The following is a 27,481-nucleotide window of genomic DNA, read 5'->3' as shown; positions in this document are numbered from 1 at the left end:
GATGGTATCAGCAAGAAACCCTGTATTAGATGAAATTACAGACTTCTCCCAATCTCTGGATTCTGTAACAGCATCAGATTCTAACATGCATGCATTGGAAATTGATCAAATGATTCTTCTGTGAAATGCAATAAATGATCACCTGGATAGGCTTGCAACTAAATGATGTGAAATGTGTGTTGTAAAACCAAGTTTTTTGTTTTTATATGTACAGCATACAATGCATAGACTCTTCACTTACATAAAGAACACCAAAGTGACAATTTTTAGTTTGACAACTCATGTCATCTTGGTAACGATTTTATCCTATGCACCGACTCAACAATATATTTTTAAAAAGTTATCAATGTTTACTTTAATAGAACCTTCTTTTCAACGCTAAGTTATCTCTCTTTCTCATAATTTTCAATCTCTTTCAGAAGTTCTTCTTTTTCCTTGAAGTAATTTCGGAACCAATCAATATGCTCAACTTTTTGTTTAACAGTTAAATATGGGTTTTTAGAAAGCCCACAGGTCACTAGTTCCATGAAGTGGCGAATAGGTCCTTGCTTGGGAAAGTCTTCTAGATGTTTATCCAAAAAGATATGCTCATAAAATTCAACATCATCTTCAATTCCTAGAAAGTAAATGACAAAACACTGTCAGATCATCTTCATCATCTGAGTATGAACAAGACAAACTCTTACAAATAAACTTTTTATTAATAAAAAGTTTGGTAGTGGAAATAAAAGAAAAGCTACACTGGAGTAAGAGTAGTACTGTTGTAGTACCACAAAACATTCATTTCCTCCCTAAAGTGAAGAAAAGGTGCACAAAGTTTCATGCTAGCATGATAATATTCTTTATTCTCATTTTAAATTTTCTTTATGGGATGGCATTATTGATCTATATTACTGGGTTGGGAATCCCATGGAAGCCTAAACCCTGATAACCAGTTCTCACCAAAAACTTCTATTCCATTATATGCAGACCTTACAACTTATGAATACTGGACTGCTAACAGTGTTTTTTTTAAAGACACTTTTATTTGCAAAATTATGAAATATAATGATTGTGCAAAGAGATAACTTTGCAAAGAGATTTAAAGAAATGCATAAAGTAGTTCAAATGTTTGCACAAACTAGGTTAGAAATCATACGTTGTTTGAATGGGTACCCTAAACTGGTAGGCCCATTACATTCCACTGTTTTAACCAGCCTTTTACCATTATAACTGAGAAAGGGAATAGTCACTAAACAATGATTTTAGGACTTCCCAAACTTTTGCATTTCTAAAAGCGACAAAAGGGTAGGTTGGCACACACAATTTAAAGATTTTCTAAGGTAGTTCAGATGTGCTTTGTAAAGCAGTGACCAATACAAAAAACCTGCATTAAAAACATTCCGTTTCAGAAGAATGTGGCATTATGATTTCTTACAAACCTTTCACCAAACAAAGAAACTATTTCTCTACTCTTTCTTGGGAGACTTAATTGATTTCTGCTCATATTTTTTTCAGTCTAAGTAAAGAATCTCCAGGTCTACAGATCTGCCTATATGCAGAAAAAGAAGAGAATGTCTCAAGCACCAGACATGGCCCTGTTTCACAGCCAAAAATCAGCTGACTAGCATTAGTTACTGCCAGGAGATTTTTAAGTTGAATCCTATATGAAAATTCACATTTCATTAGAACCTGTAACAAACTGATTTTATACTTTATTCAAAGTATTTGATTTTATACTTTATTCAAAGTAAATTATGCTAATTTGCAAGATGCTAATACCCACATAAAATGCTGGACAGTAATCTTTAGAGATGGCCAAGAACATTTTTTGTTTTGTTTTTTTTAAAGAGCGATAGGCAATGTTCTTGGTCTCAAGCAACAGATCTGGTTGATGTTTGCCTACGTCAAAATTTGAAACATACAAAATATACTTGTAAGCCTACATGAAGATCACATCACAGAAAAGAGTGTAATTTTTATGCTAATGGGGATATTGCAATACATTTGGCACATCGTTACAATCCATATAGACTGTAAGAGGTTACAAATAGAGTTCCACAGGACCCTGTTCTAGGTCCAGCATTGTTTAATATCTTACTAATAAACTAGACTGAGAGAGAGATGTTCTTGATTAACTTTCACATGATATAAAACTGAGTGGGCTTGCAAAAACTTTACAGGACACAGCTAGAATTCAAAAGGATCTTGACAGGTTGTTGAATTGCTGTTTAGTGCACAGTTATCTGAACACAAATAAAAGATGCTGCACCTAAGGAACAAGAATCAAATGTACAAAAATACAAAAGGGGAGATGACTGGCTAGGCGGTAGCGCTGCTGAGAAGTATGAGCAGGGGTGAGGATATAAAAGATACATAGGTATGTAATGCAGAAAGGTTCAGATAACTATGGTCAGTCTTACAAAATGGAAATCAAGAAGGGGTATAATAGCAGTTTTCAAATATTAGAAATACTGCCATTAAAAAGAATAACTGTTCTTTTGCTGCCGACACAAAACAACAGATTTAACCTGCCGCAAGACAGATTTAGATTAAATCTCAGAGAAAAAAAACCCTTTTTTTAGCTGTCAGAACAGTGGTTTGGTGGAACAGGCTGCCCGGGGAAACTGTGGAAACTCCTTCATTGGAGATTTAAAAAACAAGACTAGATAGGCATTTGTCAGGGATACTATATCCTATATTTGTGAAGGGGATTCAGTTCTATGACCCTTGAACTCCCTTCCAAACCTATAAAAGTGAGATACAAATCAGTGCAGGGTTCATGGCATGTCAGTTTCTTCAAATCCTCTAGCTTGGGGGTAGGCAATCTTTTCTGGCTACAGGCCCTGAGATAACCCACCTGGAGTAGAGGCAGTTGACAGGTACCAAGACCCTGCAGCTGCCACCACCTGTCTCCTCAGCAGTGTCAGGGAAGTGCCAACAGCCAGCACCCTCCACTGCCAAATGTTGCTGAAGCCCCATAACCACAGGTCAGATACAAAGGTTCTGCAGGCTGGATTCACCCTCTGCTCTACATGCACAACAGTGGTGTAAATCTCCCTATTGCTACATCCAATTCAGAAAGTTACTGTAGTTTCTTTTGGGTTTTAACTTCAGACACTGCAGTGTCTGGTACCAGTGAGACATCACCCTTCTTCCCCTTGTTCTGTAAGGAAAGAAAGCAAGTATTTCTTTCCCCTATGGAAGTCAGTATATTTTTTTCCACCCATCACATCAATTGTAGAAGGTATAATTCTAGTGGGCTTGGAAACCCAAGACCACTGTGAATCCAAGAAATCTTCCCATTATCATGACTGTCTCCATGTAGCATGGGATCCTGATTTGCTACTGTTCATGAACTTGAGAGCCCTTTCGTAATAATTCTAGAATGTGATCATCGCAAAAGTCAGAGATAATCAGTGAGGCAGTGACTGCAGTTAGCTGTCTTGGAAAAGTACTCTGTCCTATTATGCTAAGTAATAGGCGCTGAACCTTGTCCCACAAGTCATGCAATCCACCTGTGAGACTCCTCACTGATCTGGAAATTTTGGTTGCAATGAATCCCCACTGCCAAATTTCCAAGCCCACAAACCAACTCTCATCACTCATCCAGGCTGGGGATCTAAAAGTTTGGGCCCTACTGCTCTAAGTAAATGCTCTTCAATATTTTTGGAAGCGGTATATAGAAAGTAGTGAGGTGCTCCAAGTATTAAAATTAAATCTATTAAGACTTCTGGAGTGGAGAAATATTGTTTCTCAAATCTTAAAAGTTCATCAGTAAATTTTGCACCCCATCCCTTCTTTTAAAAAAATATTTTTTCCTTTCCTCTAGCAACCATTCTCTCCTCCAACCTCAGAGCAGAAGAGATACAGGAGAAACAGAAGTGACAGCTTCTCAGTGAGGAATTTCTGTTTTCACAGAAGTTAAGGTCAGAAGGGATCATTAGATCATCTAATCTAGCCTCATGCACAAGGAAAGGCAATTGAATTTTAGCCAAAACCTTTTTTTAACAAGTCTAAAGACTTTAGTTAGGCTTAATATCTGTGTCTTCAGAAAACAGTATGTCACATGAGTCTCCCATGTGTCATCAATGCCCCAGGCCCCAGCAATGGCATGAAACTAATGAGATGAGATAAATCTAGATGAGCCCAGCAGGCAAACTGTAGCCCTAGCAGCAAAGAAAGCAGGAAACCCCACTCAAGCTTCCTGCCAAACTGACCTGGGGAACATTCTTTCCTAATCCCAAATCTGACCAGTGTTACCCTGAGCACTCGGACAATGTAGAGTAACCAGGCATCTAAAAAATAAGAGAATTTTTTGTATCTGCCCAGATCACTGCCTCACCCAGGCAGTATCCCATTTCCAATCTCAGATGTTTTGAAGAAAGACCTCTCTATTTCACACAGACTGAAGAATTTTTCCTAAGGGCTGGATACAAGTATTATCTTTCAGAAAGATACCCAATCTTGCTTTAAAGACCCCAAACGATGATGGATCCACCACCTCTCCGGGTAAACTGTTCAGTGTTTAATTACCTCATTGCTAGGAAATGGCGTAGTTTAGGGTCAGAATCACATAAACAGAGCATTATGGCAACAGTCAGTACATGACTGGTAGGACTTTTGCCTAGAGACTCTGCCAGAAGCAACTTCACATAATTGATTTGCTGACATTTTTCATAACTCTATCATTGGAAAAGTAACATTGTTTAAGTGTCAGTGTAGAAATATTTGTTTTTCAAAATGAGGCAGCTACAGATGGGACCCAAGTTTGGCCTTACATACCCAGTTCATTACTCAAAAAAACAAGCTATTAAGGTATAGATGCACTCAAACCATGTTAAAAAGGGACAGATGTTTCCAAGCAGTAACACAGGGTTTTTTTGCTTTCCTGTTTATAGTTTGTTTTTAAAAGTTTAAAAACTGGGTTCTGTTAAACTGTTGCAGCCAGAAATATTTGTTCCACATAAGATACAATTTAATATTACTTAAGTTTTTGTAATCAAAGCTTTGTGGCTTACTAAAGGAAGCAACTCTTTCTTGGTACAGCACAATGTAAAAGAAGGTGCTGCTATTGAAAAGATGATAGCATACAAAAAAAATCAGCATTAGAACAGGAAAAGGGCAGCTGAGGTTAAGCTGTACTGACATCACTGTGAGTTTCTGCAAGCCTTTTCATGTACCTGCTTTAGTTAATGGTCTGTAATACAGTTGGCTATTTGATACGACAGAATTTATTGGCCTAAATTTGCAACCTGACCTGTGATAAATTTTGGATTGCTGTTGAAATTTTCCACATGAGTAGCCTTTGTGGATAAATCAATAAAGATTCCTGTCTAACTATATGTGAAGACTCCTTGTCCATTTCCAGACAGCAGGGTTCCAGGCACATTACTACATCAGAAGAAAGCTTTGGTCATAGCAGTTACAAGCTTGTGAAACCATAACTAGAATATCCTTGGATTAGTGCACAACAAGATGGACTGATTCTCACGGAGGCAGCAATTAAATTCTATTACAAGACTGCCAAAACAGGATGGGAAAATCAAAAGAAAACACTGAACTTCATTAGGCAATTTGCAACTCTTATCTATGACAGACGGTCAAGAAGCGCCACTTCAGCTACTACCCTGTTATGCTTTTAGTGACAAAATTGTTCTAAAAACAGTTGTATGATGTCTTCAAAGACTTTAAAATGCCACTGCCAAGCTCTCTACAAAGTTATTAAAAACTTATTTGAAAAGCATCCACAAATTCTTCTTCCATTCATAATGTTCTTTACAGGTCTTTGGAGGTCTAACTGCACACACAAAAGGTTACACAGTATAGTATGACGATGTCCTGCTAAATATGACTGCTGAAGCAGCTAAATGCTGTAACTCTGCTTTTGCTAATGAAATAGGTTGAACTAATGTTAACAATCAGTGCAGCTCTGGCAACATTACAAGGCTGGCCAAAACTTGGTAGTTGCTGCAGCCTTACTCTGAGCCATGACCAAAAAATATGCAATGTACAGGGATGGGTTTAAGATTCTCCCGTCTATCCCTGCAGTCCTTTTGAAAACAATGCAATAGTGAAAAGAACCATTAATACGGCTGAATGTCTTTTAGGGGTTTGCAACTGGGGAAGGTTTCAAATAAAAGCATTGAACTCTGCCATGTGAGAATTTATTGAAGTTTAGTTTCTTTTCAGGTTTTTTGTTTTTTAAAGACATTTCTGTTGGCAGCTTTGCAAAGTGTAAAAATAAGCAACAAAATCTCCAAAAAGACAAAGCAGAAAATTCCTGATATTTAGATTTAGCCCTATTCAACAATTTCAACTTCAGCCTGTATCTTCCAACTCAGTCTTAACGTATTGTTTTAGTTATTAAAATGTTGATTTGGAAAGTCTAACAGCCAGTGTGCTAAAATGACTTTATCTGAAGCTTTCTTGACTGACTTAGGGTAGTTTAACATTGCGTTCATGACAAAAAGCACTGGTACTGAATATATTAGATGTAGCTCAAGTGCATTATAAAAATAGTCAAAGGTCATGTTAGTACTCTAATTATTCTACAAAGTATTCTACAAAGATATATAAAGAGATCATTAAAGCTCATGTAGACGTACCAGCTTCGTTGTTAATCGGGAACTCCCATAGTTTCCCCTCTTCTGTCCATTGGATCATTTCCTCAAAACCATTCAGAGGTGGCTGTCGACATATTGCTGCAATCTCTTTAGCATATTCCAGATCCCAAAGTGTTGGTGAAGATTCTAAAAAAAAAAAAATTCTCTCAGTGTGCTGCTGTACTAGCTGAAATATAAAGCTTAATTAGAATATTCATCAACCTTAGTGAAGTCTAGTATCAATTTTAAGCTTTATGAATTTAAGCTGTAGTTAATAAGACCATCTTGGTCCACCGCTGAAATGAAAGCCCATTTAATTCTCACATGCCTATTAAACAAGTCTAAAGACCTGATCAAATTGCAGCTGAAGTTCTTCACCACTTTTTCCCCAAACATCAAAAATAGGAATTAGGAGGGTAATTCCACCCAGTGTGTCATTTTTTGCTCCCTTTCCCTTTTGCTGTCTTTTGCCTTCCACAGGTTCTTTATTTAACACATATCAAAATCCAAACATGATCTATGTATTCCCTAATAAACACAACCTTTTTACTTTCAGGTTGCTTACAAATGTGAAAAAGCACTTTACTTGCAGGTCACTGTGCCCCTGCACCAAGTGAAACACATGCTGAGAAGAGGCATCACAATCATTTGACACAGCTCACCCAAAGTCTGTATATACTGTGCTTAGATACAAGCGCCAAAAAGCCCTGCTGAAGCACCCAATCTATACAGATGCTGGGGAGCCAGGTCAAACTAATGTGCTTCCTCTTCCAGTAATGCAAGCACTAGTTGTTTTTTCTTCACGTCTGTCAGGAGCTTTAGTGGTTTCCTGATACTCCATGACCACGCTTTCATTCAACAAGGCAGCCCATGATCTGCTCATGCTTATAATAGCTTTCTGTGAGTGTCATAGATACTGCTGCATATCCTGTACGTCCCAGATGTTGTTCAGCTGAGACTTTTAGATACCAGAATCAATGACTCCTATAGACGTGTGGGGAGCCAGCGCATCAGAACAGACTCAATTAACCAAGTCTGCTGGAGCACAGAAACTGACATGCTCTGGCAGCCATATCAAGTTTATCATCATCCCCGTGCGACCCCACACTGAAAAAATGGTGGTGGGGCACTTTGAAATAAAACATGTTCGATAAGCTTTAGTTCAAAGTGCCCTGCTGTCATTTTTACAGCATGGGGCTGCTGATATGTGGGACGCGTGAGCACTTCTAATTAGCATGGTTTGCTGATTAAAGTGCCTGGCACTGCATCCCAGATCATGTGTAAAAATACCCAATGATTTAGCATAACAGACTGAGAAATGTCAACTTCCCTTTTACCTCACTACCTTAAGTGTTGACCTCTTTTGTGGAATTCCTTAAATAATCCCGTGGGAGCCACTGCTTGCATAAGAGTCAGAACAACACTAATTAATATTAAAACAATAAAAGCAAAAAACCCCCAAACTTTTAGCTAAACCACAAGCCCCAAATGCATGACTAAAATGAACAATAAATAGCTGTCTAGTAGTACTGCTGGTGCTGCCAGACCTTCTTTCTTGCTTCCTCCTATATGAGATTAGATAATAAGCTCTCTGGGATAGGGACCCTGGTCCAAGTTTTCAGAAGTGACTGGAGATTTGGGATGTCAAACCTACAAAGAGCTTTGTCTTTCAGGTGAGTACTCAACCCTTTCAGATGATTTATACTGGGCACCCCCAAAAATAAATCTTTTCATTTTTTAGAGGTCACACTCACATATCTTTATACATACGCTGAAATACCAGCACAACTTTAGAAGCTGTGAAATAGCAATTCTGATACCATAGAAGACATATCTTTGCATTTTCAAAGTGCTCTCAATTAAATTAAGCTTGTAGCACTTTTTCAGACAGTTCACTTAACTATCAAAATCCTAAAAGCTATCAGGATCAGATGTTAAAAATAGTTTTTTAACATTAAACCCTTCCTAAAATATTCTAGCATTAATTTTCTCATCTTTTTCCTTCACATCTGACATTTACACATACACAAAAGGCAATGGGGCATTTTCAGTTTTCATCTAACCCAATATTTTTGTTCACTGATCCATTTGGGACTACTTCTGTTCTTTTAATTCTCAGGAACAGTGGACAAGCCATCAGTAATCAACTGCAGGCATTATGAGTGTTGATTACATGGGAAAACAAATATCTGACAAAAAAAAGGGGATATATATCAACAGAAAGTTGTATGCCAGCAAACTGCAAGAGGGATAGAAGAAGTGGTACAAAGACAGAAAAGATTTTAGCAAGGCAGACAACATGAAAAAAAGATTAGCGGAGAGGACTTCCATTGTTTCAATAACCTATTGACAAGGGTGGCATTTGATTTATTGGCTGGTTAAATTTCAGTTGTGGTGGAAATTGTGCTTAACCTATCATCAAGCCTCCCTGGAAATTGTTTTACATTTTACATCTATTTCTGCAATAAAAAGCCGAAGACTTTTTTTTTCCAAAAGGAAAGCTTACATCCCTTGAAGTTGCACCCAATTGTAAACATGACAGGCAACTGGCTGTAACGTTTTAAATATCACAAATCAGTAAGAAATTGAAACAAGTGGAGGAAACTTTGGTTCTGTGAATTGTATCTCCATTAGATGGAGCCAGTAAATTCTTTTCCTTTCTTTCTGCAAATGGCAAACACTTTTTTTACACTCTGAAAAGCACTTATTTCTAGGGGTGTCAAATTAGAAAATAATTGTTCAAACAACTTCATACTCGGAAGAAAAATTCACCCTCAACCATATCTCTCAGCTACCCATACTCATTCTTGTACTTCTATTGGAGGATTTTAGAAGAATGCAAAGAAGATATAATGAGAAGTGAGCTGCAATATTAACTATGAAAGGATTATCATCACATTTTAACTTCTTGTGTGCATTATCCTCTGATAATTTGCTGCTACTAATAAATCTGCTTAAAAAGACTGTACCGAGTTTAAGTACACACCCTTGGTATGAATGTTAGATAGATTACAAAAATATATTTACCATTCTAAGAGGAGGATGCCATAATGTAAAATGCTTCTTTATTAACAATTCCAAAAGCCTTTAAAAGTTTTCCTTGGATGCCTATTTATTTTCCACTTACCACTGAGTTTTTAAAAATGAATATTCAGCCCACAACTTAGAGCTTGAATTTCTACTATGTGTAAATAACATTTTAATTCACAATCTGCCCTAATATGAGCCAACAAGAAAAAGAGGGGAGAGGAGTCAAGGAATCAAATATCATACTGGTATTTCCAGAGATTAGTAAAAAAATTGTTTTGCAATGAAGCTCATAGTCAGCAACTCAGAAAATAAAACTGGCCTAGAATTCTAGACAAAGAAATGCGACATAAAAAAAATCAAGAAGCATTTTTGTTGATATCTGATTAAAAGTCCAATAAATGTTCACTCATTTCCCAACCTATTTTAGTTTTATTCCTGCTACAGGATATTTATAAAATTAATTGTGCCAATTAATAATAAAATTAATGATCTGTGGAACTTCAGATACTATGAATAACATTTTCATTTTGCTTTATACGGCACTACTTTTAAACTAGTTTACACAGCTGCTAATAAAATGGTCATTATGACTGGACATGCTTGATTGAACCCAAAAATTAGCTATGTGAATACATATTTTCAGAAGGATAGCAAAAATAATATTACATTGTGTGAGTGGTTCTCAACCTTCTTAGACTCAAGGCACCCCTTGGAAAATGCCAACTCTTTCACTTGTTGTTTGACCATGGAAAAATAATAGAGCAAATAGAAAAAATAATAATGTTTTTTGCAAAGAACCTGAAAAGCCCACAATGGGTCATAACAGTTTTGACACCCTGGATTCCCATTTGTAAGGTTCTCAAGGCACCCTGGCTAAGAATCAGTGTATTATACACTCTGCTTTTCATATAAAATTGGATAATTTTAAGCCAACTTACATTTTCAGATAATTACTTAGCTATTTGAATCTAAAAGAGGTTATAATTGTGATATTCTGTTGAATGGCTCTCACATTCCATCCCCAGTGGGTTCCACTGAATCCACTGTGTTCAGGGAAACCAGCAGCTGCTGGACAGTGCACTCCACTATACAACTGAGACTACAAGGAGAAATTAACAGAAGCAGAACATTTCCCAGACTAGAAACTGGCTAAAGCTATAGAGCTAATCAACCTACAATCAAAATGCCCACAAATGGGGACCCTTGCTGATCCACAGAGAAGAGGCCATCTCCACTGCAACCTCTGGCTTTATATGAATAATACTTTACAATGGAATGTTTTCTGTGAAAGGAACTCAAAGGATTAATTTTAAAAATATCAATTAATTAAGCATCAATGGCTACAAAACAGGACAACCCCAGTTACACAAAATAAATAAGGAATAAAAAGGCAGTGACAACATAAGTAACTTGCCAACAGCCACACAATAAATCAGTCAGGAATGCAAGCATAGGCTTTAAGCCCTACAACATACTCTTTCTGTTCTTAAAAAAATGAAGAATATCCCATTCAGGGGCCAATCAAGCCTGCCCCTGCATTGCGGTAAGAGCTGCTGCGTGGCACTAGGACAGGCTTTTCATCTTATTTTTAAAAGATTACGATGATTTTTGTACATAGTCAAAATTTATGTGTGGCATTAGCTGCTCTAGGTGAAGCTAAACTTCATTTGTCCGAGAGTCGCAGCAGGGTCCCAAAGTTTCTGACAAGGAAATTCCTTCAATTCTATCCTTCAGTTTTCCCTACCATTGAAGTCTTGGGCTCCTCCTAAGCAAAAACTAGTATAATGCTTTTGCAGTATAGATAAACATTCAATCAGAACTTGGGTCAGCCAACAGATACATTTTCAACTGGAAAAATTCAGGGGAACTTTAGCATTCACAGAACACTTACAGCAGTTACAAGAAGCACATGATGTCAGTTTTACCATATGACTTTAATAATATATCTTAGTTCTGAAAGATGGTAAGAACCATTATTTCATAATGTTATGTGGATGTTTTGCCCAGCAAAATCTAGTTTAGACCAATATATTCATTTTTTACTAGATTTGGAACCAGAGAGCTTGCATCCAGCACCTTTCCTCTCACATTCTCAAAATTCAAATCATCCTTCTCCTTCGAATTCGTTGTTGTTTTTTCACCCACCTGTTTCAGAAACCTCTTTTGTAACCCTAGGAGCAACCTGGAAAATATTAAGCTTCGTTCCACTATACTGCACTGTACTGTAAACACAAAACAAAAAAACAATGGTATTTAACATTTCACAACTTTACAACATTGTAAACTTAATTTTAAACTGGCAATCACAAAATATGCTGGCGAAATTCTAACTAAACCTCCTCTGGAAACAAAAGATACCAACATACTGACTGTATTATTAAATCTTCAGCCTTTTAACCTAAGGCAAACTTTCCATTTGAGATATTATCTCATAAAGCAGTTACTGAGGCACTGAATGCATATACAATACATTCTTTCGTTAGGAAGTAAATTAATATAATTGCCATTATTTTAACTTATTTCTTTCCATTTAAATATTTAAGAACCCTAATGAAGTCAAATGCTATCAATTTATGGTATGTTAGTAATAAAACATTTCAATTAGAAAGCAAATTTCATCTTCTTTATTCTTCTACACAGAATATTACATAATTCAAGAAAAAAGTCAATAGCTAAATCAAATGATCCCCGATTTGTGAAGTAAACAGCTTTCTTGGCAGATCATATAACCACCCATTTCTCCCTGACATATGACTAACAACTCAAAGTCTAATTAGTATCATTCTGGTTCTTCCTCCTCTGGATAGGGACATATTTGATTTTGATCGTTTGTTTACTTTTCTGGCAAAGAATCATCTCAATGCTTTACAGGATTTAATAGTCAAAAGAAGAGTATTCCAAGAGTAAACATCTTCTCAGTAATAGCCTAAAAACCCATCAAAATGAATATTTCGAAAAAAAATACATGAAGCAAGATAATACATTTACTTTAAATTTAGAACAAATTATTCTTTTAACCATGTAATCTTTCCTGCGTGTACACGTTTCCACTGAAATTCTGACTGTTTCTACTTAGTATGATTACATATTCATTGTTACCCTAGCAACACTTGCCTTTTCTGCCTTTAAATTTCATCCCTCTGGCTTTCCTGCAGTTTTTCTGCAGGCAAAACTGCTACTACAAACCTGCTCTTGTCATATTCCATTTTATTGATGTAACTACCCAGGATCTATTTCAGAACACACTAATATGATGACATGGTCTGAAAAGAATGTCACATTTAAACAGATTTGGGATTTTGTTTTCCTATTTGTGCATGAATCCCAATAATATTAGTTGTAGAGGCGTATTTTGAAAAAATATCTACACCAAAAATTACTGGCTCAAATTACAATAAAGCAAGTATCACCTGTCTTTTAATCTATCTCTCTCCCGCCCCTCCTTCCTTGGGACATCAACATCTGGCAAATAGAAGATAACTTGAAACTGAACTGAGAGTCATAGTTCATTACATACAGATGCTAATCTGTATTAGTTTTTCTTTACTGTCTATGTTCTGCCCTCTTAACCCAGATTTTCAGTTTACATTTGCAGCCAGCCACTCTTGGCTATTTCTAAGTTGTAACAAGTTTTGCCACCTTAAATGAAATCAAGGACTGCTTGTGTCCACTGAAGGGTAAGACCCCCTCAGATTGCATTGGCTTTCAGTCACTATTAGCCTGGACTGGATTCACATCTCCAAGTCACAGGTAGCAGGCTACAGAGCCATCAAACAATTCACAATGCATTTAGTTTCCCAGCTCCTCAAATTAAAATAGTTTACAGCTTACCATGAAAAGTGAAAAATCTCTGGACAAAAATTTCAAGTCAACAAAAGGTGCATTTCTATCTCTTGATCCATTCTTCATTATCTTATCAGATTTTTCCTCCAATGCTTTCTGAAGCACTGGGTTTGGGAAGCAGAGTATGTCCTGCTCCCATCTATTTAGGATTCTTCCTCAAGATACTTCACTAACTCTCATCTCAAGCTGCCAGTGCCCCAAGAGAAAGCATACCACTGAAAAATATTTCAGCATCTGAGTCAGGTTTTCTCAGGATTGACTGTGAATGCTGTTTCTTAGAGGATTTCTTAAATATTCCTGTTTGTTCGAAGGCATAATTCTCTGTTTATGATATACTGAAGTGTCTCATTCTAGGACAGCAAAATCATTGTATAACTAGTGACTCATAACTCAGTGCTAATTTCTCAGTTAGCCAGATTCCACCTTCAGAATTCCCCAACTATATGTTAAAAAACATGATTCAACTTTAACCCACTAACTCCACTTAAAGTTAGATGCAATTAAGGGAGTTAATCTTAGAGAAATGTGGAGAAAAGGGGAAAGCATATAATGAGTCAACAAGTGGTTCTGAGGATGTTATGGGATAAGAGTTCCCAGGACAATAACCAGAATGCAGTAATGAGAGGACATTTTGTTCCAATATAACAATTCAAAAGCATTCTCTTAACTTCATAAAATACCTTGTGTAAACAAAAAAACAAAAAAGGTACTATGATTTTAAAGATGCACTCTGACATCACCATTTAAAAGAGTTAGTTCTATAATAGCCAACTGCAAAATCTCAGTCATTCTGTGCCTGAATTAAACTATTGTCTATCAGAAGCAGACCTTCTGTTTTAGCAACTGTGCATGCGCATGTACATGCACGAATGCATGCATACACATGGCAAGTTATTTCTACTAAGAATATTTTCCAATCAGGTGAATGTAGGACTTTAAAGCCCTTCCACCATCCCAAAATCTGATGAACAGAAACTAAAATAACTCTGTGCATAAGTAAAAACAGATTACACTTTAGCTCCAGATAGTTCCAAAAATCTAAGCTTTAATATTTAAAGACAGGCAATTACTTTAATGGGCTATTTAAAAATGAACTAATGCATTCTTGTGCCAGGCTATTTCAATGCTAGCAGCACTTTGGTGAAAGACAAAAACCCCATGGAGGTCTCTTATGCTGTAAAATTTAGCTGGTGTTTCTTGATTACTAAAATAAGTCAGTCAATAATTTATTGGGAAGGAATAACATAGAAAAAGCAGATTAATAGGGAGTACCTCCTAGTTCCAGAAAATTCAGACTTGGCTGTCTCGGGCACCTCTCTCTCCCTCTTATCCTCGAAGGGAATAAAGTTTGATGTCCTGGATTTACTTCTTATATGAGTCCATTTTCTAATCTTGCTTGCAATAGTGTTGCTGAAATGGAAGAGATAAGAAGAGAATTGGAGAACATGAAAATACAGTAAGTCTGGCAACATGTTTTAATATAGCAAATCATTCCCTGTTGGTTTCACAAGCCTGCCACTCAAACTTATGGAAAAGAGAACCAGACATACTGCCAAATTTCTGAAGTCTTATCTTTATAAAAACTTAACTGCTCAATTATTCTTATATAATAAAGGGCTTAGTCTGTCTGCCTGTCTGTCCATAATGCTCTTGGAGCACTCTGATTGGTTAGTAAAACACAATACAACCTCTCTGCCTTTGTGCAACCAAACTCCTCCTTGCCCTCTGTTTTCTGGCTGGCCAAAGCAAAATTACCCTCATGCCTTTCCTCTCCTCCAACTGTTTTTGGGATGATCCAAGAAAGAACAGCAAAAATCAGCTGTTTTAAACCACAGTGCCCAGAGTTTAAAAGGAGAAAAAAAACTTAGTTTGAACAGTATGTTTCATAGTTCTAAGTACAATATATTCCCACTATGCCAATACATTTAGAGGATCAGTTTAAAATATAAACATTCTATCATTCATGCCTAGATTAAATCAAAAGAGCATTAATGACTAGGAAAAAAAAGAATGTCTGGAAAAGCTAATCACTACAAAAGGATTCTCTCTCAGGTTTATAGATATGGTTTGGCATAGCAGAAGGAAGACAAGAATGTCCCAGTTTTTCAAAGCAACAGTTCGCGACAGAAAAACAATCAAAACATTCAGAATCTTATACATTTATACATTTAAATATCAGAATCTGATATTTTAAAAAAAGGTCAGCACGTCTGTATTCTTTCACTCTACCAATTATTTTTGTTAATATTATTACTGGCATTGTTAAGATAGAGCTGATTCAGAAAATCCACAATTTTTTGGAGGTCTGGCTAGCATTATTCCCAAGGTCAGAGTCCCTGACTGCCCAGCCCAGCTGCTTTATTTGGCAAGTGGACCAAAAGGACAGAATGCTGCTGTATTACAGAGATCACATTCCCTCTAAGCCGTTTCCATTGCTAGGAAGCTGGATTCTTTGTGGTTTTGCACAGCTGGCCAAACTTCCTCCTGGATAGGCCCCTGAACAGCTAACTTATACGGTCTATGATGTTACAATTTCAGAGAAACAGGGTCCTAAGTCACCATTCACTGATGCGTGAAAAACTAGCAAACTTGTTTTCACCTTACCCTTTCAAAATAACTGATTGCATGGTATTATGTCAAATGCATTCATCATCCTACACCCAAACTTTCCTCCAACATTAACCAAAAACAAAACTAAAAAGGTATTTAGGGCCTGACCTACATCCCAAGCAAGAGAAGTCAGATTTTCAATTCAAAATTCACCCTTGTTCAACTCACTCTGTTTAAGTATAGCAAGTGTCTCCTAACAGAGCTAAAGGAAGCCAACGAGTCTATACGAAGGAATAAACACACTAGAGATCCTTTTCCCTTCCGGCAGCTGGAGGGTAGGATGCTGATGACAAACAGAGCCCCACCCCCTTGCACGAAGGGACTGAGAAAATTGCAAATTAAACACAGAAATATGGATAATTCAGGATGTATTTAGCTTCAAGTGAGCTTTAACTTTTCCTTCTGTGGATTTAACTGTAATCTTTAATATTACTAAGATATTTCAGTATGGTGCTGTTGTAATTTCCACCAAGTAAAACTTCATCCCATACTAAAAAAAAAAAGTTCCTGTATTATTCATATTTTTCCCTTCTAGCAAACATACTGTTCTCACTAGGTCTACAAACCAAGGAAGAAGAAGATAGTGTACAACAGTGACCTCTGCAGGACACTCAATATTATGGTAAAACCCCTGATTATCTGAGGGACAACTCTGTTTTACTAATTTGTACTGGCAGGGTCCATGACCCAGCTCCACCCACAACAGATCTGCAATGTATTGGTACTGTGTAACAAACAGTTCTCTTTTAATTTTTATTGTATTTAGGTTTGTTCTAATGTTATGGTATGCATCAGGTAGAAGATAGGGTACAGTGGCACCTTAGAACAGGAGTGGGCAATTATTTGAGACGGAGGGACACTTAAGAATTTTGGGTGAGCTGTTGCGGGCCAGGTCAGCACCCGCCCATCCTCCCCGACAGCTCACCAAAACTCCCTCTAGCCCAAATTAAGTGCCCACCCCTGGACAGAGAGAAGAAAGGTTAGGGGAACCTAACCTTTGTTCCCCATTTCTCCACATCACCCTAACCTTGATTCCCTGGCACGCAGCCAGGCTAGTGCCATGCTGTGTTCCTGCACACTGCCTCAGGCCATGTGGGTGCCACTGCCATAGCTCCTGTCTGATACAGCCACATGCCAGGGACTTGGAGCAGGGGAGAGGGTACAGGGAGAAGGGCTAGTGCCATGCACTTCCCCCCTTCTCCCTGCACCCCTTCACCTGCTCCAAGTCCCCAGCATGCAGCAGGGTCAGGCAGGAGCCACGCCAGTGGCACCCACGTGACCCGAGGCAACGCATGGGAACAGCACGGCATCGGCCTGGCTGACTGCTGGGGACTCAGGGTGGGGAGGGGGTGCAGGAAGAAGGGGCCAGGAGCTGCAGGTCATCTGGGCCCAGCCAAACCGGTGCCATGCTCTGTTTCCTCCCAGCTGGGCCCAGATGACCTGCAGCTCCTGGCCCCCTTCTTTCCGGTCCCCCTCTCCCCTTCCCTCCCCCACCCTGACACTCAGCTGGGTCAGGTAGGAGCCGTGCCAGCTGCACTCATATGGCCCAAGGCAGCATGCAGAAACAAAGTGGCCCAGCTATATGCCAGGGACTTGGGGGAAAGAAGGGGGTGCAGGGAGAAAGGGGCTGGGAGCCGCAGGTTATTTGGACCCAATCAGACCAGTGCCTGACTGTTTCCTCCTTTTCCCTGTACCCTCTCCTCTGCCCTGAGTCCCAGGCATGTGGCCAGACTGGTGCAACATTGTGTTCCCAAGCACTGCTTCAGACCACACAGGTGCAACTGGCATGGTTCCTGCCTGACCCAGCTGCCTGCCACAGACTCAGGGTCAGGCAGGAGTCAAGCCAGCCACTCCAGCTGTGTCCACATGGCGCAGCCTGAAGCAGCACATGGGAACACAGCGCAGCACTGATGTCCACACCACTGGCCACCACCACTGGGACAGGGTGGGCCAGCCAGGGAGTGGAGGGGAAGGGAGGGTCTGCTGCTGCAGCAGCTGAGTAACACGGGGAAGGGTGAGAGGCACTGAAAGCCAGGGCAGCCATGAGCCAGATATAATTCTCCTTTGGAGAAGCAGCTGCAAAATCATTTGGTGGGCCATATTTTGCCCACCCCTGCCTTAGAGACTAACTGGTTTGGAGAGGCATAAGCTCCCATAAGCAGCAGTAGGATATTTTAGATGCAATAAATGGACTGGCAGAACGAAAAGATAATTTATAATAGAAGGAAGAGAGACACAGACAAGGGATTCTGCTAAGACAGGCAATAAGTAGGTTTCATAGATTTCATAGACATCAGGGCTGGAGGGGACCTCGGGAGATCATCGAGTCCAGCCCCCTGCCCAAAGGGCAGGAAGTCAGCTGGGGTCATAGGATCCCAGCAAGATAAGCATCCAATTTACTCTTGAAGGTGTTCAATGTAGGTGCTTTGAACCACCTCCGATGGCAGACTGTTCCAGACCTTGGGGGCTCGGACAGTAAAGAAATTCTTCCTTATGTCCAGCCTGAAACGGTCTTGCAGGAGTTTGTGACCATTCGACCTCGTCATCCCTTGAGGCGCTCTGGTGAACAGACGTTCCCCCAGATCCTGGTGGTCACCCCTGATAAACTTATAGGTGGCCACCAGATCACCCCTGAGCCTGCACTTTTCCAGGCTAAAGAGTCCCATGGCTCTCAGCCTGTCATCGTAAGATCTGTTTTCCTGACCTCTGATCATGCGCGTGGCTCTCCTCTGGACTCTCTCAAGCTTCTCCACATCCTTTTTGAAGTGTGGAGCCCAAAACTGGACGCAGTACTCCAGCTGCGGCCTCACCAAGGCCGAGTACAAGGGGAGAATGACGTCCCGGGATTTGCTCGAGAAGCATCTATGGATGCAAGCCAGCGTTTTGGTCGCTTTACTAGCCGCAGCATCGCATTGCAGGCTCATGTTCATCTTGTGGTCAGTGATGACCCCCAAGTCTCTTTCTTCTGTAGTGCTAACCAACGTAGCACTGCTGAGCCTATAAGGGTGCTGCAGGTTTTTCCTCCCAAGGTGGAGAACCTTGCATTTTTCGGTGTTAAACACCATGAGGTTCTCGTCTGCCCATTTGCTGAGCTTGTCCAGGTCAGCCTGGATCACCCGCCTATCTTCTGGCGTGGATGCTTTGCCCCAAAGTTTGGTGTCAGGTTGTTAGCTCAGTTAAGATGAACAAGGCAGTTAACACCTGCAGGGACACCTGAGTAAACAGCTAGTTGAGGTAATAGGATAAGAATCTATAGTCCTTGCTGAGACCACAGTTAATACAATCCAAACTGCAGACCACTGGATCAGCTGTCATCATCTATTAGCATGTACAATTCTTCTCAAGATGCTGCAGTTTCACTTATTCAAGCAGCCTTTTGGCATGCACTTTCCAAAGAGGTTATAACTGGACATGTACTATATAATATAAAAAATACTTAAACCTCAATAATAATGTTCTGTTTTGTAGTAACAAAATGTTATATTGCACAGTTCTGATGTTCAGTTACATACTAGTTCTTTAAATCAATGTAAAAGTTTGAATGGAGAAAACAATATAAATCAGTTTGGGGAAATTTAAGCTTTCCTTGCTGCACAAAAAAAATTAAAAACTAAACTTATAAACTTTACGCACAACATTTTGATGTGAGCAGCTTACAATCCATTGCTGACAATGATAATACATTTGGTTTTGAACTAAAACAACTATATTCTAAGATACAAGAAGTATTCCAGTCTCTTGTGTAGACTAGCAAATTGATTGAAGAAATCATGACAAATCAAGCACACTTGTATGTGTTAAATTTTATGATGAACGCTTCTTCACGTTTAGCAGATGGCTGAATGTGTTAACTGATTTTCAAAGGCCAGATACAAAAGCCTAGTGTTCATCAACTCATGACAAGACATTTGGAGGAGTTGCCGTAAATTCTTAAAGGCAACTTGTCAAACAATACTATTTCAAACTGTATGATGTTAGCAAAAAGAATAAACAACTGTTTGACTTTGAACACTGAAGAAAAAGAAGCACTCCCAAGCTTTAGTTCAAGGAACCTGCCATAAAGGGTGGCAAGTACTCAATACTTCAGAAAACGGAAATCCAGCCAGGATGAGTCCAGCTAACTGTTTAGAGTTGCACTTGCAGGGAAAACATCTTCCTAATCACATGGACCAAAAGAATGAGTTATCTGTAACACTATTTCAAGCCATGTAAAAATCCAGCTGTTCATAAGAAAGAAGCTTTCACTAGGTAGCATGGGGATTTAAGCTCTCGCAATTTCTGCAAAATTTAAAAAAGTGTACAACTACTTTCTTTTCTGACCTCTTTTGGAGATTGTTCCAAGGAAGGCAGAGTAGACACTCATAGATAAGCCAAAGGGCTGTGAACAAGGAGCAAACTAAAGCCCAGATTAAAGATACAGTACTTGATTTCAATCAAGTGGCTGGTACTTGGTACTAAACATCTGTTAAGTTTATCAGGCCTTAACTGCAAATGATTAACAATTCGTTCTTCAGATACAGCCACAAGATTTGCCTCAACCTGTCAGCAATGAATTCCAATTGCTCATCGTGCAAAACAGGAAGAAATACTTTCTTGTTTTTTTCATCCTAAATTAGTGAATCTCTTAAGCCTTTCCATAATACCATACAAGAACAAAATGCAGAAAAATCACAAATTTTCACAAACCCTGGATACATCTTCTCTATTTTTTCAGCCAACCATTCCAAAAATGTTTCAAGCCACACAGCTTCTCTAACCACTCATATCAGACTTCTCTGCAACTTTTACATTTCTGATAATAGGAGATAACTAAAACTATAGACATCATTCAAGGGAAATTTATACCATGGATCTAGTGCAGTGGTGCTCAACATTTTGGCCTCCTGAGCTGCCCTGCACTGGTTTTTAGGCATGCACTGATAAAGATTTTTTGGGCCAATACCAATGGCTGATTATTGACCAGCCATATTGGCTGATACCAATCTGATTGCCTTTTTAAAGCTTAGCAGCTTGAAAAGCAGCCTCCGGCAGGTAGGTCTATTGGGTGGGGAAGGGGCATGAGGGGGGCAGACTGAAGCCCCCACGATGAGAGAGGGAGTGGGGCTGGGACAGGGAGGGGAGGCTCCGCACACTGCATGCACCCCCAGGGGAGGCATGGGGGGGCACATGCCCCCCGGATCTGTGCGCAGGGGAAGCATGGCCTGTGGCTGAGGGCTGGGGCTGCGCCAGCCTCTTCCTGGCTGTGCTTGGGTTGGGCGGGACAGGCAGCGGCCATGCTGGGAGGACTCCAGCTGCCTGCTCCACCTCCATCCGCCCCAAGCACAGCCCTGGCCCAGCCCCCACCACTGGGAAGAGCCTGGCACAGCCCTAGCTCCCAGCAGTCAGCCCACCCTTGCCCCATGCACGAATCCAGGGGGGGACATGCCCCCTCCTCACAAGCTGCCTATAGCTCTGTCCCATGCCCCACCTTGGCTGAGCAGCGCCTTCTACTGCCCTAACCCCCTCCCTCACCATGGGTGCCTCAATCTGCCCCCCCACCTGACTTAACAGCCCAGATGCTGCTCTCTACGTTGCCAGGCTGCACTCCTGGTCACGTGCACGCTGTGGCTGTGTGCATGCACATGGCATTTATCAGCGACATTATCAGCCACGCTGGCCAAAAAAAGACAATTGCTGACATTGTCAATTATCCTTTTATCGGTACCAATACAATATGGACCAATGTATTGGTGCACCTCTACTGCTTTTGCCTGGCCCTGTGCTGCAGGATCAGGCCCCATGCCACCCACACCACTTCTACTTAGCACTGCATGCTCAATCTAGTGCACAGGACCACAGCCTATGTGGCTCCCCATGGACTTATGGGGAGCCCCACAAGCCAAGTGACATGGGGCTAGGAGCTAAATCTGGGCCAACAGGCCAGGGGGCTGAGCACCTCACATAGCACAACATTTTCAAACACCCCTTTAAAAAAAACCAATCCAAATAGTATAGATTCCAGGCATTTCAGGAGAGCTCCATTTATCTACCTATAATAACCCCTGGCACTCTTGCCTGATAGCTATGAATTCAACCTGAATGGGAAGCTTTCATTTTCCAACCTCTCAAGAACATGTATCACATTATTTTTAATGAAGTTAACTTTTATCTGGCACAGTGCTTCTCCCTGACTCTATTTGTAGCGATCTGTAACCTGTCAAAATCATAGCCGTTTTTCAGTAATTGAAACAGTAGATGTCAGCATGAAACGTTGTCAACTTTTTGGCTACTTTCTCTGCTAATGCTCATTAGTATACCAACAGAAAAAGATATCCTAATCACTATAATACCCGACCAGTAACTTTTTGTCAGTCTTATTATGAACCTACATTTCCAATCACTATGTTGGCCAATAATGCATTACTTAAATTTCCTCCCAAATGAAGGCTATTTTAATAAATTTCTGTACTACTTGTGGCTTATGGCAAATACATAGTCTCAGTAACAAGTATTAACCTTCTCACTCGCTGCAGATACAATTTTCTGCTATTGCTCACTTTTTCATTAGATTTTACAGTTCCTTTTCTGAGCTGTTATGCTGGAAATAGCAGAATCAGAGAAGTCAGTAGCCTGTCTTTGGTCATCTTCACCAAATTTAAGTCAGCAAAGTTGTTTTGCACCTTCCAAACAAATAATGCTTGCCTGGTTGAAAACCAGGTAAGAAAAGGAAAAATGCCATGAATTTTTGGGGCTGTCTAGAAACTTTTGGAATGAAGGGTGAAGCTACAAACAGAAGCAGCCTTACTTCGGGGCACCTTGCAAAACTGCCATGAAAACTTAGCAGACCAGATGAAGTCTATAAGTCCATACCTTTAGTGATGACTGAGGCAGAGGGACGCAAACTGGACAATGCTACAAATATAACAGTTTAGTACAACTTGATCAAATCATATCTCGGTTATCAGCTTTGTAAAGAACATAGCTGAAGGTGTCTTTTACAGCCATTTGTCTGACAGTGTTTCCAACCATCAAGACAGCATGATGTTACAGGCCTGAACATTCCTGGGAAAAATAATATACAGACCTTACATTACTTGCTTCCCCACTTCGCTGTGCACATGTGATTTTGTGATGTTTCCTTAATTCTGAAAGTAAATCTGACAGTGTCTGTTTCCTGTTACATGGTAAGGAAGAGGCAATCATAGAGGCAGCTTTTACCAGAGCTGGACTTACAAGTGTGTCGCTGTAAGAAATGCAACAAATACAAAAATATGAAAAATCAAAATCATATACTTCTTTCCAAAGAATAAGTAGCTAACCAGTCTTAGTGCCAGCAATTACTGTAGGTCTTAACAACTTAGAGATAATGGTCATGCAACATTAAAAAAACAGGCCAAGTGTGTCTAGCTTTTGTCAACCAATCAAAGGGTGGGTAGAACTGCAGAGCTAGTATTCTCAAATCTGTAGCTGAAATACCAGCAAACTGCCATCTGCTAACTAATCAGAAGTTGAGCCAACATCTTTCCAGACAGATTACAATTATTATGCCAAGAACTATAAACAGCATAGATTATAAGAAAAAGAAAGCCATCATTAAGACACAGCTGTCCCATGACTTTTTTCCTCCTGAAAATAAGGATTTCAACTACTGGTATTAGAAAAAGGATTTCTGTCACTGACAAAAAGTCTTCCTCAGTAAAACATAGATATCATTATTTTTCCTCGTGATATTTTGCATAATCTTAACCACTGGATTTAGGAATAACGATCTGTTTTACGCATTAACATACTGGAGAGTGAAAAAAGATTTCTGCAGTTATTTTTTGATTCAAATATTTTTTTCCCTCTGGTTGCATCTAAACAACTGGCCTTCAGCTACAAAATTATATTTTTGATGACTGGTTGTACTCCCCACCTCATCAAAAAAAACCCCCCTTAAATATAGGCCTTATTCCCTCTTAAGTAACAATGGCATTTTAAGAGGAAAATTTTGTCATTCCTGCTAAAAAGTGACCCAAGGACAGCTCATAACGTTTCATTTTGAAAATTCCATTTCAGGAATACAAAGTTTGCAACAAAAAATACAATATGCTTTGTCCAGCCATTAATTAGCACTGTATTAGAACATACATTTGTATCAGTTGCAAAAGGACTGTTCCCTCAGAGAATCCTTCTCTATGATAAGCAAGAGTTTATGCCATTTTTTATCCTCAACATTAATAACATCAACTTGACAGAAAAGACATGATGTGAGGATACTGTACTTTACCTTGCAGCTTTCTTATTTTTATCTTCCAGAATTATTTCACTTGCACTCTCCATATGTTCTAGGGGGCTCTTGGTTTCCTTCTTCATCTGAAGTTTGTTTTCCAACAGCACTTCCTTATTTCTGCTTTCTTCTACTTTCATGCCATGAAGAATATTGAACAAGGTCTTCCTGTTATTCTTCTTTGTTTTCTTCTTCTGATTCTCTGAAGCCTTCTCAGTAGTACTGTCTGCAGAAATGGTAGACTCATCTTTCTGATTGCAGAACCCAGCACTACTGCTAAAGCACTTCTGTATTTTACTAGAAAAATCAGGGAGAGGGAAGAGGAAACAGAGACAAGGCATAAATTATACACTTTTAAGAACTGATGTGTTAGTAACAACCAACTGGGCATAATTTTGTAGAAACTGAACTGAGACATTCAGATTCAGAAATATTTTAGATTTGCAACTACTGAATCTTCATGCACTAGTCAGTTAAAGAGCTTTCTTTCCTCCATAAAAGGAGAGAGGTATGAACTGAATGAGTAGCATGGCACCCAAGCAGTTTGCTGAAACGTTGCAATCTCCACTTTCACCACAACTGTGGGCGCAATTTTGTAATACAGGCCATAATCTTGCAACCGTGTGACCCTGAAAAAGTCATCTGATCAAAGCCTTGTCTAACACTGCTGGCAAACTAGAAAAAACCTTAAATCTGCACAGAAATGCAGCCACAGTCTGTTATGCACTCTAGAACTGTGGAAGACTGAAATACTACTAGACCTGGGTGATATTTTTGATGAAATGCAGATTTGGCAATGTCAAGATATTCTGCATCTTAGTTTCAGTTTCAAATCATTTGCTTTGAAAAAGAAAAAAACCTTTAAGAAGTTACGTTTCATTTTTAAAAAATGAAGTGTTTTGATTTTCAATTCAAAACATTGCCTCTTCAAATTTAAAAAAAAAAAATTAAATAAAGCTTGAAATTAAACATTTTATTTTCGGTCAAAGAAAACGTCAGCCTTGAAATGAAACAAACGTTGTTTTAATATCTTGGCCATCAAAAATTTATATTTAGAACTCAACTTTCATTTTGAAAGCATGTTTCCATTCTTCCATTCTGTGTATAGTCAAACATGGATCAATGATATCTGGAGGGTTCACAGCCTGCTTAATTTGTGGCAGGCTGCTAAGAAAGGCTGTTTGTTACAGCCTTTATTTCAAAGGGGGCTACTGCTTCTTCACTCAGTTAAAGTTTCTAGTTGAAAAAATACATTAAGTTTCTAAACTGTGCTACTAACTTTTATCCAATGCTTTAAGCATACATTTCATTCTGCCAATGAACACCACTGTTTTCTCTCCCCTACCTCCCAGCTACATGCAACTTTAAATTATATGTAGGTGTATGTACATTCACTTAATTTGGTTCTCATCCCAAAAAAGGCATCTGCTTACTCTTTACTGTTAACCTGCAACAACTGGAAAAGCTGTGTGAGAGGGTGTTAATAATATATACCCCCATTCCCTGGTAGCGCTACTAGAACTATGGCGGGGGGAAGGGTAGTGGACTACCACAGAGGACTATGCAGAGTGCCAAGGGAAATGATAACATCAGCTGATCACCTGCTCTTGACCTCCCCATCATTAGCAACACAACAGGGCAGGAATTTCATATTTTCAACTAAAACAAACCAAAGAAAAGTCATTCGAGTATCCGCACAGGACATTACAGCAATGTAAGTCTTAGTGTAAAGCCACGCCTTACCTTATACCAGTGTAAACTTCCTGTTTAAAGATAAGCCTTTAGTTTTCACTTCTGTACATTTGTTAAAAGCAGGGAAGTGGTACTTCTCTGCCTCACAGGAATGACGCAAGGATACATACATTAAAAATAAAGCAGTCAGAGCAAAAAGCAATTGAACACGACCTGCCATCTCGGATGCAGTGATGAAGATGGCGAGTCCAAGGATAGAGAGAGACCAGGATCAGACTGATCACCGTATTTGAGGTCACAAAGAAATTTTACCCCCTGGTCAGACTGGTGCAGACTGTGGGGGGTTCTGCCTTTCTGTGTAGCTCTCTTGAGCTTATATTAACAACATTTCAGGGAAGCAGGTCATGGGCTGCTGCGGTTCCCTTACTTTCCCTGTGGCAGGTTAGGGTGTTAGCTGTGCATTGTGTCAGACCCAAGTTGCTGTATGTCGAGTTTAGATCAGCGGTTCCCAAACTGTGACAGATTGCACACCATCAATTTAAAATGACACAACCTTAAGTACCACCAGCAAATGTTTTGGCATATGAAGTAATTATAAAAAATCTGTTAACACGTATCACTGACAGGGTGTCTGTGTACCAGATTGGGAACCGCTGGTTTAGATGATGGTTTATATGGGGATGATCTTGCTTCACACAAGGGTTGGACTAGGTGACCTCTGGAGGTCCCTTCCTGCCTGACTTCTCCATGATTTCTATGACCCAGAGGTTACAGCAGAGATCAACTGAGCCTGAGCCAGTCTTGTGTATTGCAAAACAAGGCAGCAGTGCACCACGGAGCATCAGGAGGAACAGCACTCACAAGCCTGGGGCAGCAGCTACTCTTCTGCTTTGCTAGGCCCTGCCGAGGCCACCTTCCACAAAACCACCCAGGTACATTAGAAAGAGGCCAACAGAGAAGGTGCCGCAACAACACTCAGAAACCCGGAGCCGTGAGGGGCAGGGAGAGGCCATCCTTTTTTCCCTGCTATGCGTGTCAGTGTTTTTAATTCTCCCCAGATGCACTGGATGCCGGCTACGGCCAAGTCTGGGGACTTCAAAGGGGTTGTGCCCATCCTCCTGGCTAAAGGGCATTGCCCTCCGCTTAGGGTCACGCCGATATCCCGATTTCGGGTCAGGAAGGAATTTTACCCCCGGTCGCATGGGGGTAGAGCACCTTCCTCCGCCCCGGGGCCTCTAGAGCGCCCACCGGAGCATGCGCAGTCCCTGGGACCCCGCCGGAGGGGGAGGGGGAGGGGCAGCCCAGCCCGGGCTTGGTACCTGCGAGGCGGCCGCGGACAGACGGGCAGGGGGCAGCAGGCAACGGCCGGGCAGCGCAGCGCGCACACGCGGCTCCACATCCCAGCGTCGCCGAGCTGGAGCGGTAGCGGGAGCGGAAGTGGGACCGGAAGCAGCGCGCGGTCCGCAGCCTCAAC

The 27,481-nt window shown here is 40.0% G+C and overlaps 1 protein-coding gene across 1 annotated transcript; it reads right to left on the bottom strand.

The window, feature by feature from the left end:
* MRPS31 (mitochondrial ribosomal protein S31) lies at positions 1-27,481 on the bottom strand. Its single transcript, XM_090026982.1, has 7 exons — positions 27,327-27,481; positions 24,316-24,612; positions 23,131-23,289; positions 14,730-14,867; positions 11,760-11,836; positions 6,588-6,731; positions 1-616 (listed from the first exon to the last, which is right to left on the bottom strand). The coding sequence occupies exons 1-7, from the start codon at positions 27,404-27,406 to the stop codon at positions 384-386; spliced, it is 1,128 nt and encodes a 375-aa protein (XP_089883108.1). The 5' UTR covers positions 27,407-27,481; the 3' UTR covers positions 1-383.

Source organism: Crocodylus siamensis, chromosome 1 (assembly GCF_052110815.1).
Source record: "Crocodylus siamensis isolate JL-2025a chromosome 1, ASM5211081v1, whole genome shotgun sequence".
Lineage (NCBI taxonomy): Eukaryota > Metazoa > Chordata > Crocodylia > Crocodylidae > Crocodylus > Crocodylus siamensis.
Note: the sequence above shows the minus strand (reverse complement) of the source record. Positions and strands in the feature narration are given on the sequence as shown.